The 16980-nt window shown below is 46.4% G+C and overlaps 1 protein-coding gene across 2 annotated transcripts in view; it reads left to right on the top strand.

The window, feature by feature from the left end:
- The window catches only part of ADAMTSL3 (ADAMTS like 3), a 348695-nt gene that overhangs the window by 294652 nt on the left and 37063 nt on the right, over nt 1-16980 (top strand). For both annotated transcript variants that reach the window (XM_043554621.1, XM_043554622.1), the window contains one exon: nt 25-153. In XM_043554621.1, coding sequence (XP_043410556.1) covers nt 25-153 — 129 coding nt within the window. The remainder of the gene's footprint in view (nt 1-24; nt 154-16980) is intronic.

Below are 16980 nucleotides of genomic sequence, written 5' to 3'. Positions count from 1 at the left end.
GTTTCCCGCTCCCTTTGAATTAAGAGGCGCCTGCCATCTTGGCTATTGCGAGAAATACCAGCAGACGGGAGCACAGCCATCTGTCCGTTGTGGTTGGAGGCACCGTAGAGGCACCCCCGCAAGCAAACGTGACAATCCGCTGTCCTGTGAAAGGCAAGTGTGGGCATTTCCGTTGGGGGCTGGGAGGTGCCCATGGCCAGCCCAGTGTTGCCGGGAGGTGCCAACTGGCAATTTGGCATCTTCGACCTCAGCCTGAGTGGCTCAGAGGTCTGCTTTTCCAGGACACCGACAGGAGATATCTCAAGGGCGAGACCAACCAGGAGCCCGGTGTGTAAAACGGAATGCCCGTTAACCGGTTTCCAGGGAGGACTGTGCCTCCCTGGCACACTGACATGTTCCCACTGGCAAGACCGGAACATGGGACCTACACGGGAGGCCAGCTTCTAGTAGTGGGGCTGCTGGGTGAGCGTAGCGTCAGTGAGGGGACTTGTTGGAAATTGTAAGATGTATCTTCCAGCTAGGCAAGGCCAGGCCTGGGGGTGGGAATGTCAAGGTCCCCTGGCCGACGCTCTCTGTTGTGGACTGTCCTAACGTGAGTGTGAACCAGTCTAATGCCTCGGTGGCCCCTTGCGCTTTGTTTGAGCTGGCAGATGAGCCCTCTTTCTAACCGACTGACTCATTCGTTCCTTAATAGAAATAACACTTTCGGTCTGACCTTGCCTTGATGTCTTTTAATTCTTGCTCTTTAAATCCCAGATTTTTGAGTCTTAACCTGGGCCCACGCATCCCCAAACCGAGACGAGCATTCTGTACGACACCCGTGTCCATTTGAGGGGGTCAGTGTGGATAACTTTGATCAGTTTCTCAGGGAGACCTGTGAACCCTTTACAATTAAGATCTGTTTTAAGATGACTTAGCATGAGCTTGGGCATCGAGTCACTGCCAGGACGACCGTATTTCCCTCGTTTCCAGCTTCTTCCAGGTTCTTTCCAGGTTCTCTTCAGGTACAGCCACTCGGGATGAGTCTTACTAGGCCGCCGGCCCCGATAGGCAGGGTGACCCGGGGAGTCCTTGCGCTGTCCTGGGTAACACAGTGACCGCGCATGGAGGGAAGGGAGCCTAGGACACACGCGTCCACCTCCCTCCCTCCCTGTAATGGCCCCTTCCTTGCCATGTTTCCAGACCTGCATACTTGGCTCCACAAGCGGTGGAAATTTGCTAACCCCCAAGGTATTATTTTTCACCCCTTGGAAGTCCCTGCGGTGTTTGGCCTTACACAGACTTGAAAACTCCCTCCAGCCTCCCAACTGACTCCACCCACAAATATGTGAGTGTTCTGGCAAAGCGCGGCCACCGGTTACACAATGGGCCGGCGCTCTCTGGCCTCGGCGAGGAGAAAAGCAGAACGAACTTTGCAGTTGCCAAGCCGCAAACGGCTCGAGTTTCTACGGCCCTGCACCTGCAGAAGGTTCTGCAAAATAGATCTGACTTCTATTAAGAGAAACCTCAACGTTTAACATTATTCCTAAATGTCTTACTTCCATAATAGTTTCAAGTCAGGCATCCGGGGGGATGAGCCGTTAAAAGTCGTCGTGGCGGATTATTTGCTGTCGGAAGTCAGGGGCTGGGTCCAGCGGCAAGTGTCTTTGCGAAGGCCATTTACTCCAGGGGGGTTGTATTCTCTGGGCCAGGCACCATCGGCACGTGGGCCATCTCTGACCTGCCCCCGACCCCGCAGCCCCTCTGCCTCTCCCTGCTGCACCCGCTGGGGCACGGGCGAGGCTCCGTGCTGGGAGCACCCCTCCACCTCCCCGCTCCCTGCTTCCCCCTTCTGGGAGCTGCCCCATTTGGTCTTTTTTACCGGGCAGCCTTCCCCTGTGGACTGGACCCCAGGGACTCCTCGGGAGTCCTTCCCTTCTCCAAATAAAACCGCCTCTTTGTGAGCCATGTGCCATTGCAAATAAACCTGAAGGGAGTTTACCGTGTTTTCTTAAGGGCAGAAGCCATACTAACTGAGCCTTTATGGAGAGCCGTCTTTTGAAAGACCGATGGGGGAGTTGGTGAAGGGTCAGAAAACTTGGGCTTTCCAGGCAGTTCCGTCACCAGTTTGTATGGGACCTTCCTACCCTCGTCTCCACGGTAGGAAATATACCATGTTAGTGGAAGGAGGGACTTTGGGCTGCGTCGCGTCTAGCCCCTCATTTTAGAGATGAGGGCAGTAGCGTACTTACAGACTTGAACCCTGCTTCACAAAATTACCTTTTCCTATTGCAAACTGAGACTGATTCCGTGAACCGGTGGCAGGTATAAATTTTCCTTTTGTTTTTCAGTTGCCCTTAAAATATTTTCCGCTAATTATAATGAGCCCACCTCTTTGTACCTTTCAGACAGATTGATAGTCTTTTGTTAAATCCTAGTATGTTTTATTTAATTCATGTATATAGACATCAAAAGTCACGGTCTCTGTTCTTTCTTAGGTGATGTTTCTAATAACTGTATGAAATACTAGAACCTCAAATCTGGATGTTTAAAAGTTAGGCTTTTTTTTTTTAAATGTTTACTTCATTTTGAGAGGGAGAGACAGAGCACGAGCAGGGGAAGGGCAGAGAGAGAGGGAGACACAGAATGCAAAGCAGGCTCCAGGCTCTGAGCTGTCAGCACAGAGCCCGACACGGGGCTCGAACTCACGAACCGTGAGATTGTGACCTGAGCCGAAGTCGGACACTCAACCGACTGAGCCACCCAGGCGCCCCCAAAAGTTAACTGTTGAAACCCGGAAATCTGGATGTTTAAAAGTTAGATGTTTTAAGTCGCAAGAGTTATTCTTCTTGCTCTTAAAAAATTTTTTTTTCTTCTAAAACATGGAGCAAGAATTGAAAGTGTGTCCTCTCTGCCACCTTCTGGTAAGAAAGGAAAAGCTCATCTGAGAAAAATGACCCGTAAATCGTAATAGCTGGGTAGCTTTTTCTTCTAGTCTCCATGCTTAGTGACGACATCCTTTATCTTATGATTTCCTGTGCATTCTGTGTTGCTTGTTTTTCTCTCTCATCAAGCGCATCAGAAGGTGCAGCTAAGCCGAGTGTCTGCTCTCACGTCTTCTTGTGTGTCAGGTTCCTCGTGACACCCCACACTGGAAATTCTTTCTTTTTTTTAAAATTTTTTTTTAATGTTTGTTTATTTTTTTGAGAGAGACAGACAGAATGCAAATGGGTTAGGGGCAGAGGGAGAGGGAGACACAGAATCCGAAGCAGGCTCCAGGCTCTGAGCCATCAGCACAGAGCCCGACGCGGGGCTCGAACCCACGAACCGTGAGATCACGACCTGAGCCAAAGTCGGACGCTCAACAGACTGAGCCACCCAGGCGCCCCCCCCACACCGGAAATTCTACTTATGAGGGTGTCCCTCTTATCAAGGCAGAGACACAGTTAATAGAATGTATGATGCAGCTTTGTTTGTAATAATAAAGAGCAAAGGGGAGAGGGAGAGATTAAAAGTGAGAGGAAAAAAAAATGTGAAAGAAACAACCTAAATCCCTCTCAGCAGGAAAAAGAATCCATGAAAATATATTCATCTCCTTGAATTCTATACAGTAGTAAAATGAATAAATTACAGCTACTGGTGTCAACATTGATAAATCTTTAAAACGTAATCTTTCAAGGGGCGCCTGGGTGGCTCAGTCAGTTGAGCATCTGACTTTGGCTCAGGTCAGGATCTCGTGGTTTGCGAGTTCGAGCCCCGCGTGGGGTCTGTGCCGACAGCTCGGAGCCTGGGGCCTGCTTTGGGTTCTGTGTCTCCCTCTCTCTCTGCCCCTCCCCTGCTCATGCTCTCTTTCTCTTTATCTCACTCTTGAAAATAAATAAACATTTTAAAAGTTTAAATTATAAAGCATAATTTTTCTTTTTTTTTTTTAATTTTTTTTTCAACGTTTATTTATTTTTGGGACAGAGAGAGACAGAGCATGAACGGGGGAGGGGCAGAGAGAGAGGGAGACACAGAATCGGAAGCAGGCTCCAGGCTCCGAGCCATCCGCCCAGAGCCCGACGCGGGGCTCGAACTCCCGGGCCGCGAGATCGTGACCTGAGCTGAAGTCGGACGCTTAACCGACTGCGCCACCCAGGCGCCCCTTAAAGCATAATTTTTCAAGAAGGCTCGAGGGGGAGAGCATCATCTTTTCCACAAACAGGCTAGTTCTACTGGACATCTGCTTGTGAAAAAACGTAGTGGAAATCCTACCTCAGGTCCTATACAAAACATAACTCACAGTGAACTGAAAACCTAAATTTAAAAGCTAACGCTATGAAACCCTCAGCATAAAAACAGGCACAGTTCTTTGTCACCTTGGGTTAGGCGGTAATTTCTCGGGACGCAAGTACCAACCGGAATGAGTAGATAAATGGGTTTCTTCAAACTGAAAAACTTTCAAGCTGCAAAGGACATTCTCAGGAAAGCGCCAGGACATCCCACGGAATGAGAGAAAATGTCCGCAAGTCATGTATTTGGTAAGAGAGTGTCCAGAATATAAAAGGGACTCCTGTACCTCAGCAATAAAAAAGACAGCCCCATGTGAAATGGACAAATGATCCGAACGGACATCTCTCCAAAAATGTGCAGATGACCAATAAGCACATAAAAAGACGCTCGTTGTCATTAGTCATCATGAAGATGTAAGTCAAAACCACAACGAGATGCCACAGTCCACGCCGTGACGGCTGTAATCAGAAAGACAGATGCCCAAAGTGTGGAGAATGTGGAGCGGTCAGATCCCTGTTGCCCCGCGGGTGGGAATTTAAAATCACGCAGCTGCTTTGGAAGACGGTCTGGAAGTTCCCCCAAAAGTTAAACCCAGAAATTCCAGCCCTAGGGGTATATACACCCAAGACCAGTGAAAACACACATCCCCACGAAAACTCGTGCATGGGCGTTGACAGCAACAGGTAGGAGTAACTTCGATGTCCGTCAGCTAACGAATGGATCAACAACATGGAGTATATCCATCCGATGGAATTTTCTTTGGCCATAGAGAGGGATGAAGGACTGATACATGCTGAAACACGGATGGGTCTGGAGAAATTACGGTAAGTGAAAGAAGCCAGACACAGAGATCACATATTGTGTAATTACATTTCCATGAAATGTCTAGAACAGGCAAATCCTTAGAGACAGATAAGAGGCTGCCAATGACTTTCCAGAGACTGGAAAATGGGGAGTGATGACTAACAGGCACGCGTTTCTTTGGGGGGATGAGAATGTTCCGGAATGATAGGTTAGTGATGGTCGCACAGCTTTATGAGGATGCTAAAGAAATCACTGAATTGAATACGTGGAAGGGTGAATTTTATAGTCTATAAACCGTATCGCATCAAAACTGTCATCATAATACCCACACTATGATAGAACTACGAAGTTTTAAACCCTACAGCACAATCATGCTATTTATCAGCATATGAGCATATGGCAAAAATGCACAGATATTCGTGGGAAGGACATACTCTAGTGTCAGGATTTTTGGTACTCCTGGGAGAAAAGAAGGAAAAAGTTTGGGGAAGGAAATTTAGCCCGGCTCTAGGGCCTTATTGCTTAACCAAGAACTAAAGCAAATAGTAAAGCTCGTCCAATGGGACCATACACTCATTTTGCATACTAGACCTGTGGTTCTCTGTTCTACTGGTACTTTGGATTCCCCTCCCAGCCCTGTCTCTGCCGTGCTGTGAGACATCCAGGCCTGTCACCTACTCACCCTGGCCCGTGGTTTTCTGTTACAGAATAAGGGATTAGGGCATATGATCAGCGAGACCTCTTCCCGCCCTAAAATCCTGTCCTGGACCCCTGGTCTTTTGCAGGAATCTGGGACAAGTGGGAGGAAAAATAGGAAGAATGCTTGAACTAAGATGCCTGCCCAGGTAGGGCTTAGCGCTGAGTGCCAACAAGTGTCCTCACCCAGTTTTGGGAAGATGGAGGAGGGAACCCAGTAAGGAAATCTCTCTCTGAATAGCCAAAGGAGAGATGGCGGGGGCATGGGTGACATAGGCGAAGGGGATGAAGACGTACGACTTCCAGTTCATGGGGATGAGAAGTACAGTCGATAATATTGTGATGGGTTTATTGTCCTGAGCATTTCCTAACGTGCATAATTGTTGAACCACCAGGATGTACACCTGAAACTAACTTAATGTTATATATCAACTATATTTCAATTACAACTTTTTTTTTAATGAGAATAAAAGAGGTAGATACGATGTCCCTGTCAAGGACCTCCTTGGGCTGGAGAGCACCAGCCCAAGGAAAACACATGTACCTCTATTATGACTCAGAAGCTATGATTGTGATGAAAAGGAAGGAACCGAATAACGTAAGAATCTGTGGCCTGGTGAAACCAGAATTTGATCATTTGAAAAACGTCTTTCATTTACTTACAAGCTGATGTTTAGGGCAAAACAAGTTAACTAGAGGACAGTTAGTACAGAGGGTGATTTGAAGCAACTTGGATGGAAACCAGTCAGGCCTTGGTCTCCAGAGCTAAATATGGAGGGACCTTGGAAGCCTGGAATCCAGCCCTTATGTTTTGAAACAAGACCCAGAGAGGAGAGACCTGATCAAAGTAATGAATCCAGTCCACGGAAGGGTCTCGGTGAGAACCCTAGCACTGCCTCTGAGGCTGCCGCTGCTTCTGCTCTGAACCCGTCCCCTGGTTTGTGTTTTCTGGCCTCATTATAAAAAGTGACACATGCTGGGGCGCCTGGGTGGCTCAGTCGGTTAAGCGTCCGACTTCAGCTCAGGTCATGATCTCGCGGTCCGTGAGTTGGAGCCCCTCGTCGGGCTCTGTGCTGACAGCTCAGAGCCTGGAGCCTGCTTTGGATTCTGTGCCTCCCTCTCTCTGCCCCACCCCTGCTCTCTTGCGCTCTCTCTCTCTCTCTCAAAAATAGATAAACGTTACCAAAATAAAAAAAAAGTAATGCATTCTAGAATAATTAGAAAGCATAACCAAGTATTAAGAAGCAAAGAAACTCCTGTAATCTCATCACCAAGACACAATCATCATTTCCCCTTCATTACGTTCCCATAACCCTTTCTCATTAAGTCAAAGAAAGTTCTCATGACACTGAAAGAAAATCCCAAGTATCATTTAATTGCTGCACCACTGAATGTAGCACGATTAAGCCAGTCCCTTATTTAGGGAAACTTAAGCAGCTCATCCGCTTTATGGTTACGTGCAGTGATGTGAGCAACATTTTTGTGTCATTGAGATGAATTTTTTATTTATCTTTTATTTTTTTTAACATTTATTTACTTGTTTTGAGAGAGAGAGACAGAGACAGAGACAGAGCTTGAGCAGGGGAGAGGCAGAAGGAGGGAGAGGGAGAATCCCAAGCAGGCTCTGCACTATCAGCACGGAGCCTAACGCGGGGCTCGAATCCACACACCGTAAGATCATGACCTGAGCTGAAACCAAGAGTCAGACGCTCAACCCACTGAGCCACCCAGGTGCCCCAAGATTATTTTTTTTAAACAGATGAACAGGATTGGAATTACTAGGTCGCAGGGCATTCAACATTTTTATAACATCATAAAGCATGACAATTTCTGTAACTCAGAATGCATGTCACACATTGCCTTCTAGAAAGTGAAACCTGCCGGTGATGCGGGTTTAAGCCCTACATCCTTATCACTGTTAGACAGGAGAGGGTAGGGAAGAACATAGGCAGAAGTTACAGAATTAACCCCTCACAGTGTTAGGTACAAGCGGTGGCGGGACCCTCCGGTGTGACAGGGGCGGGGGTAGGGGGTGCCGGTGGGGTGCTTGGTGCTCCGTAACATGAGTAGGGGGGAAGGATAGCTTCTCGCATCTAAGCAATCGTGGCCAATTTCAGAAGAAACCTATTACATACGTGGGAAGTGTTTTCTTAATCGTGGGATTTTTTTAAGGGTTAAAATGCTATGGAGTATCCCTAAAGTTTCGTCGAGTCTGACAGAATTCCTAGCCTTCTTGACCAGGCTTCATAGTTTCCTTTACGGGGGAGGATCTTGAGAAAATTTTTGTGGTGCAGCCAGATTATGTGGTTAAATTCCTATATGTAGTCTCATCTCCCTGATAATTATTTTCCCCCGTCAGCCACCGGCTTATATTATATAGTGTGGAATTAAGTGGTAATGGTGTAACATCTTTAAATCACAAATCCCTTTGATCCTCTCCAGAAAGAGAACCATAGCTCCAGAAAAAGACATTTACTGACCCAGTTTTGCATATAATTTTCACAATTCTTAAAAAGAAAACCCGAGGATCGTCTGCTTGCTCCTGTTTTAGGAAATGAACATTTTCTTGCTTCTTGTGGTTTTCGAAATGTACTCCCTCTTCTGTATTATGTTGACCTCTTTTTCAAACCATGTACAACTCTTGAAATAGCTAAAGTTATTTGTAAGTGTATTTAAAACCATTTGTCCCACTCAGAAGGGCTAGCCACCCCTTGCTTTTTCCACTTCTGCCTGTGATTCAGAAGTGTTCCCAACACCCTCCTCTCTTAATGCCATATTCAATCAAACAATCAGTCATAGGTGGCGGGAAATTCCATGCATTCTTCCATCCATTCAGCAAGCATTGACTAGGCGTCTACTAAGCCCAATCTAGTTCGTTAGCGTACAGACATGAATAATACCTGGTGTCTGCAGCTTTATAGACAAGGAAACTATGATACAAGAAATGCCAACAGCTAAGCGTTTATGAAGTGCATCAGACACCTACAGGAGAGAATAGTTAAAGCTTCTAAAGGATCAGAGGTTTTTACAGAACAGATGGCATTACAACCGAGCCATTTGGAACAAAAAGGAAGGCCGTTTGAATCAGAAGAAACAGCCTATGTGCAAAAGCCTGGAAACACGAAAGCTTCTGGCTTATTTGCAAAACCACAGGCAGAGGCATGGGACTTAAGACAGAGGGTGTGCAGGAGAGTGGGAAGGGGAAGCTCTGGAAATGTAAGTGGGGACCCGATTGTGAAGGACGTTTAATATCAAGCTAAAACCCTTGCACTTCATTTCACTGGCAGTGGGGAGACAAAGTTTGAAGCAGGGCAGTGGCGTAAGCCAATCTGTGTTTTAGAAAGAGTATTCTGCTTCCAGATGAAAAGCTAGAGGGGAAAGAAACCGCATAAAGCCATAAATTGAAATCAGTGGAATTGTATTAGGGTCATTGATTGGATTGTTGGACCAGTGACTGAAGATATTAAATTAAGATTCCATGGTTCTGATTTATCCAAGAGGGAGAGCAGGCGTATCTGGCATCTAGCAATGGATGTGTCATTAATTGAAGATCTGGGACATAGGTGTCCCCAGGCCAGCCCTGGAGTGTTGGCACATAGCAGTTGAGTCAAACACAGAGAGACGCTACAACGCAAAGAGCTAAGGAGTGTGTGCTGACAGACAGCCTCTCATAAGGAGCATATTGAAAATCCATCAAAACTCATCATCAAAAATAAGAATAACTTGGGGCGCCTGGATGGCTCAGTGGGTTCAGCATCCGACTCTTGATTTCAGCTCAGGTCATGATCTCATGGTTCATGAGTTTGAGCCCCTCATGGGGCTCCCCACTGACAGTGCAGAGCCTGCTTGGGATTCTTTCTCTCCCTCTCTCTCTGTCTCTCTGTCCCTCCCCTGCTTGTGCTGTCTCTTGCAAAACGAAGTAAAAATTTTTTTCAACTAAAAAAAAAAAAAAAAGAATATCTTGATGTGTTAAAGTGTTAAAGTCTGAACAGCTTATAAAGTGGATATTATTCTATTTGTTTTGCTAACGAGTCAATAGCCTCAGCATAGCCACTTGCCCCAATCTATATACCTAACCAGGGGATGAGCTAGGATTTAATCCCAAGTCCGTGTGACTCCAAGGGAACTGGATGGAGAAGAATCTGGACTTGAGACAAAAGAATGATCCCAGAGTGCTAACCAGAGAGAGGGAGGTCAAAAAAAAAGGCCTGAGGGAGGAATTAGGGAGTGCCACACCTTAGGGACAAGGGTTAGAGGCTCAGGCATAGGCGACAAGCAGGGCCTGAGGTCACCTGGGGAACTGCCCCACAGTGTGAGAGCTAGGGTCCAGGGAGGGTACGCTGGGAGGCTGGCTCTGGCTGGCGGGATGCCGGCCGGCGTTGGGTCAGCACCCAGCTGAGGGAGGCCGCCACCCAGACACCCCACCATTACTGCAGCAACCAGAAAGGGATGTGGCAAATTGTGGGCTGCGTGGTAATGATTCTCCAGTCCCTCACCTAACCCTTGGTAGACCTGCCCCAGATCTCTTTGTGTTCGTATTTGGGTTATTGATTAGTGGATTGAAAAGACTCATTTGTAAAACCATTTTCTATTCTTTGAGATCTGCTGAATCTCTATTCTGAATCCATCTTGAGCGATGATTTTCTTCTCATCTTTCATCCACATCAGTTTCCCATGTGGAGCAAACATGAGTCTACACAATCCAGAAGGAGCGAGAAATGCTAGAAGAAGGTAGCTGAATATGCACAATGAAAAACAGAAAGGGCTATTCGAGAACCGAACAAATTTCATACTTACTGCTGAAAGCCTCGTGCTTGGGCGTATGTATGTCTGCAAATACTGAGTCATGCCATGTCTTGAAGCCGCCAGACCACAGCTCTTGTGGTCTGGTTCTGTTATCAACAACACCGTTCTCACCATCAAGTGTCTACACCCCGCTTCTGTCTTCTGGCCCTCCAATATGTTTCTGTGCCCTGAAAACGTCACCGACGCCCAGCCCCACATTAACCTTCCCTTCTTTGCACGGTAAAAACAGACTGAGCCATAAGGCCTTTTATCACATAATTTCTCCTCCTGTGCCCATCCTTTCCCTGTCTGCAAAAAATCTTTCTTCTGTGCCCCATCTGTAGACCAGTGGATCGGCCAGTGGTTTTCCAGCTGTCAATTTCATGGAGCCTGGTCAGGGACCCCACTCTTACCTTTCTATCCTGCCTACCCTCTCCCCCAGTATACAGTTAGCTAAAGGACCTCCGTGTTTTAGAGTTTTATAAATTGGACTTTCTTCATCAAAAAAAATTTTTTTAATTGGTTCTGCTAGCAGTGTGTGAGAGCCACTGGTTGGAAGGCTAGAGGAGGGCCTATGACCCATGGCAAATTTCTGCTCCCGAAATAATACACAGCTTCTCCACAATCGTATCTTATTTCAGATTTGAAATAGCTTTCACCTCATGGTTTTTTCAATACCGTATTTCTGATACGAAGACTCATGAAGCCCATCTAAATTTTAATGTTAATATAATTTGCAATTTGTAAAACACATGGAACTGGTGAAAGCCATCTAATGACCCATCCATCTGCACACATTCCTTTGTCCCAACTGTGCCTTCCTAGAGTACAGCCCACATGACCCGCACCGGGTGGGAACTGAAGGAGAGAAAATCGTGTTGGAATTCAACCCCTAGAAATAAAAAAGCATGAGGGCTTCTTGGTATCTTCTGCAAAAGACATTTAGGACTTGGTGATGGAGGAAAAATAGTCATTGTGGGGAAAACACCATGGGAGCTGAACAGAATTTCAGCATCTCTGCTAACATCCCAGCACAGGTATCCCTCTGTTTTCGCTTATCTTTTCATTTATGTCATTTATCTTTTCATTTATTCCTCCTGGTTATATACTTGATAACACAGCAGTTATATATTCATTTTCATGACACATAATATACTAAAATAATTTTATTATCAGGGATAGTGTCAGTTCAGGTCTAGAATCACCTCCCTCCCCACCGCCCTACCCCAGAGAGTATGATTTAATGTGTCTGTAGTATGGCCTGAGAATGGGTTTGTTTTTTCAAGTTCCCAAGGCAATTCTTTGTTTTGTAAATTTTTTTAAATGTTTGTTTATTTTTGAGAGAGAGAGAGAGAGAGCATGGGGGGGTGGGGGTTGGGGAGCAGAGAGAGAGAGAGGGTGATACAGAATCCAAAGCAGGCTCCAGGCTCTGAGCTGTCAGCACAGAGCCTGACGTGGAGCTTGAACTCCTGAGCTGTGAGATCATGACCTGAGCAGAAGTCGGGTGCTTAACTAACTAAGCCACACAGGCGCCCCTAACTTCCCAAGGTGATTCTAATGCACGTCCAAGGTTAAGAACCAATGCGTTAGCCAGTAAATGGGGCCAAAGAGTCTCCTGGGACTTCTCTTGACTGTTACTGCAAAATGAGAGATATCCTTTGGAAACAGTGGGTAACAAGGAGTGAAGCAGAAGCTGGGCTACACGGCAGGGCCTTGCGTCCATGCTCTGGGCTCATTCCGAAGGTGGATTCAGATGTGTCAACAGCTGAGACCTCAGTGTTCAAAGGGCCACAGAGGAGGCATCAGCTTCAGCCTCAAGGAGAGTCAGAGAAGAGAGGGCCTATGATGGATCTGTAAGAATGAGCAGAAATTTTCCAAGCGGTAAAGAAGAGTACCAGTAGAGATAACAATCCCCAGTGGAGAGAGGAGCCCACAGAAAATCTTAGCATTACACCCAGTGAGGCATGTTTGGAGAACAGTGAGGCCCCCAGGGCTAGGGGTCTAGCTCTTGTTAGCAGTTGGGACCCATGAATTGAAAGGGCTTTCGTGCCTTTATCCTCCAAGAAGAGGACATATTGTGGAGCTGGGAAAAATGAATCTTACTCCCCACCAGTCCTAGGGAGAAAGGAGCCACTTTATAGAGAAAGTGGGGGCAGCCCAGAAAAACAAGAGAAGAGCAGGAGCCTTGAGGGAGGTAGACAGGGAGCCTTGAGGAATCAGCCCAGCCTTGAGATGTCCCCCGAGGAGCTCCCCTTATGGTTTGAATTTGGTGGTGATAGCAGCAGGACCAACTTCATGGTCATGGCGCGTGGCTTCCAAATGAGCAGTACTTTCCATGTACCCTTTAGGGACCTTGTCCTAGCTATTTATTCATCCACATCCGGATGTTACATTGATAGACGTTGAAACTTGCTGTTCATCAGGAAGGGCCTCCGGAATGTCCGAGGTTCGTCCCCATCTGAGCTGTAGTTCTGGAATTCTCTGTATCGAAGTGGGTAACTTACACCACTCGTGTATCTTCGGTGTGCATCCTGCACTTGATTTGCACCAATGCTGAGTCTTTTTCTTCAAGGAACCACTGGAGGGTTTCGATCTTGAGATACTATGTGGAACAACTCTCATGGGCCTTGGCTGGCCCATAAACAAGACCCTGGAGGACAGCATCCAGTGGTGGACTGTAGCACTCATGGGATATGACTGGTAAACTTAAAGAGATCTGTCCAGTCCCAAGCAAAGCAGGGCTCCTAAGAGGCCCGGGATGTTGATACCTTCCCTCCATGTTAGAAGGAACATATTTTAAAAGCCTCTGGGGAAAGACGCTTGAATATGGAAATGGGGACAGATGCCGTGACCCACGTTGTTTCTAATTCCTCAGATCAAGTTGCTTGGGGACCTGGTGTTGTCAATCCGTTGACATCATTTTGCTGGAGAAGAGAAAGTGCTTCGGCAGCTACTCGGAAGAGTTTTGTGATGGGTAAAAGCCATAGCCTCTCATTTGTCAGAAGTTCTGGGTGTGGCATCAGTGATGGCTCGTCCTTTACATCCAAAAAGCATGGATTATGTATTGCCAAAAAGAACAGAAGAGTGTGCAGTTAACTCAAAATGGGAGCATTTCTTACCATATTTACTACATTGTGAACACTGGCCCCACATTCAAGAAGAGTATATATACTATTTGTGCTGGTCGTGTTGAGGTGTTTGTCTCTGACACGGGGACGGTGAGCTCTTTCCTGTTTCCTCTATTAGTAATGTCTCCCCTTGTGGTTTGTCTATGCTGTGTTCAATTTGCCTCTTATCCTATGAATTGACAATACAACTTCTTCATAGCCCCCCAGAGGTCACTAACGGTAGTTGAAATTTCCCGTCATCACGTGTGAAAAAAAGCCAGAACATTGTCTAAGTGTTGAGTAGCTTGGGGAAATCAAGAAATGAACAAAACCCTACAGGTATAATATCTGTGATACATTGATATAAAAATCTAGCATTTTAGAGCCGTCCGAACAGGCCAAGGATTTTGTAGTGTGGAATGTTCCGTGGGCCTTTCAAGGACGAGGGATATTTGTTTTTAAACAGTGACTATTTTTAAAGACACCCAGAGGTTCAGACTTGCTGCAAACACGTGTTTTACAAACCCTCCGGAGCTGAACTTTTTTTTTACCACCACATTTGCCTTCCAAGAACGATTCCAGCATTGTGGAAACAGAACACGAAGTATCTCAGGGCTGCGTGTCTTAGGGGAATAGCCTGTCTTTGAGGTTAGGTAAATAAGTTTAAACTACTTCTGACATTCTGTCGCTGTTTCAACAGAGCACACATTTGTTATTTTGAAAGACCGTCAAGAGCAGTGGTCAGAAGCATCTCGTCTGAGTTTCCTCCTGCCTCTTCCGTTCTTTGAACGTGTTCACACGGGTAACGACGCTTCTAGGTGCTGAGTTGCAGGGGGTCGGTTTCTTTTTTATCCACCCTGGAGACCTACGTGTCTCCTTTTGCATCTCAAAACCGGCCGGGTTCTGCTTTGCAATCTGAAACTGCTGGCTCAGGGAGAATATCCCTGTGTGTGCAAACCCAGTATCATACCCTTGCTGTTCTGAGGTTGCTCGTGGAGTTGTCTCTGACTCCTGTCAGTTGCAGAGGCTGGAAATTCGGGAGCCTTCTGGAACTGACTTCTGGCAGTTATGGGGGCTTACACTGGGCTGGACCCTCTGCCTCTGGCTTCTTCTTGTACTCACCTACTATGTGCACTCGCTCCCTCGCTCTCTCTCGCTCTCTCCCTCTCCCTCCCTCCCTCCCTCCCTCCCTCGCGCGCGCACGCACCCTCCCATCAACCAGGATACAAAACTCAGTTCCTTGACTGCTTTCTACTCATAGCAAGACCTCCATTGTTACCAAGCACTTGACAACCTCTTAAAGCAAGGCTGAGGCTTGAGAGATCATGGCAAAGGCATCCTATCCCCTTGCCCCTCTGCTCCCTATTCTCTCTCATCCCCCCCTCTGCTTTCCCCAACCCCTAGGATTGCTGTAGGGACTCTAAGTTCTTCTCTCCCTGTTATGTGGCCCTTGCCTACAGATGCATGCATCGAAATCTTGCAAGATGTCCTGAAGGAAGAGTATCCACCCTCTTTAGAAGACAGCTGGAGGGGCACCGGGGTGGTTCAGTCGGTTAAGCGTCCGACTTCGGATCAGGTCATGATCTCACAGTTTGTGAGTTGGAGCTCCACGTCGGGCTCTGTGATGACAGCTTGGAGCCTAAGTCTACTTCTAACTCTGTCTCCTTCTCTCTCTGCCCCTCCTCCGCTTAAGCGCGCGCTCTCTCTCTCTCTCTCTCTCTCAAAAGTAAATAAACATTAAAAAAAAAAAGACAGTTGGAATTATATACAGAAGAAAACAATGTCTCCAGCCTGTAGTCAGTTCTATTGAATTTATTTATTTATTTTTAAGTTTATTTATTTATTTATTTATTTGGAGAGAGATGGAGTGCAAGCCAGGGAGGGGCAGAGAGAGGGAGAGAGAGAATCACAAGCAGGTTCTGCACTGTCAGCACGGAGCCTGAAGCAGGGTTCGAGCTCACCCAGTGTGGGGCTCAAACTCACGAACCGTGAGATCATGACCTGAACTGAAGTCAGATGCTTAACCGACTGAGCCCAACAGACGCCCCTCTTTTTTCCCTCTGTTCATTTGTTTCTTAAATTCCACATATGAGTGAAATCATATGGTATTTGTCTTTCTCTGACTGGCATTTCACTTAGCATAATATACTCTATATCTGTCCACATCATTGCAAATGGCAAGATTTCATTCTTCTTGATCACCAAGTAATATTCCAGTGTGTGTGTGTGTGTGTGTGTGTGTGTGTGTGTGTGACACCTTCTTTATCCATTCATCTATTGATGGACATTTGGACTGCTTCTGTAATTTGGCTATCGTAGATAATGCTTCTGTAAACATCGGGATGCCTGTATCCCTTTGGAATTAGTGTTTTCCTATTGTTTGGGTAAATACCCTCTACTGGAATTATTGGATCATAGGGTAGTTCTATCTTCAATTTTTTTTTAGGTTTATTTATCTACTTAGAGACAGAGCACGCAAGTGAGGCAGGCTCAAAGCCTTTAGGATAAAAGCCAAATCTTCACTATGACCTGCAGTGCTGTGATCTGAGCCCCCTCCCCACCTGCCACTTCTCTGCCCTTGTCTCCCCCATGTACCTTCCTCGGTCACACCTCTGCAGCCACAGTGTTCTTTCCTGCTCCTCCAAAGTAGGAGTGTACCCTGAACTCCAGGCTGATAAAGCCTATGGGGCTGCTTCTCAGAATAGCATTCTCAAAAGCAGAAAATAAATACTTGGTATTCTAAAGAAAGCCAGTTCTAACCAAAATCTCAAATAAATAGTAAATCAGAAGTGGCATATGATGATATAAGTGCTTTTTCCTGATGCACTCAATTCCAAGTCTAGCATTGGATCCAATAATTGCCATGATTTCAAAGTAGTGATGGCATACGAGATATTTTGAGAGCTCTGTAACAACCGTAACGTGACACGAAAGTGTTTACCTGTGGTTTCCGTTAGCTGCGTAGTTGGAGATCCTGCCACCTTGTTTTGTTGGCTATGTTCATAGTTGCTGGAAATTCTAAATGTCAGCTAGAGTTAGTGAAAAGGCCATGGAACCTTGACTTCCATCTATGCACCCAGGTGGGGTTAAGGGACTCCATGTGAGGAACGCTGCTTCAGGGCTGAGGCACGTGCTGTTCCTTCTGCCTGAAGTTAGACCTCTACATGTCTCGTCTAGCCAGGCTGAAGGCCTTCAGTAAACCTCTTTTATGTTAGACTTTACAACACTGTTGTTTACACGTTTCTTACCATGGAGGTGTGACAAATAAGCCAATGCATCTGAAACTCTTCAGGGTCTCTCCCCATGAGAGGTTTTATAACTTGAGAAAAACTCCATT

The sequence above is a fragment of the Prionailurus bengalensis genome, chromosome B3 (genome assembly GCF_016509475.1).
Source record: "Prionailurus bengalensis isolate Pbe53 chromosome B3, Fcat_Pben_1.1_paternal_pri, whole genome shotgun sequence".
Classification (NCBI taxonomy): Eukaryota; Metazoa; Chordata; class Mammalia; order Carnivora; family Felidae; genus Prionailurus; species Prionailurus bengalensis.
Note: the sequence above shows the minus strand (reverse complement) of the source record. Positions and strands in the feature narration are given on the sequence as shown.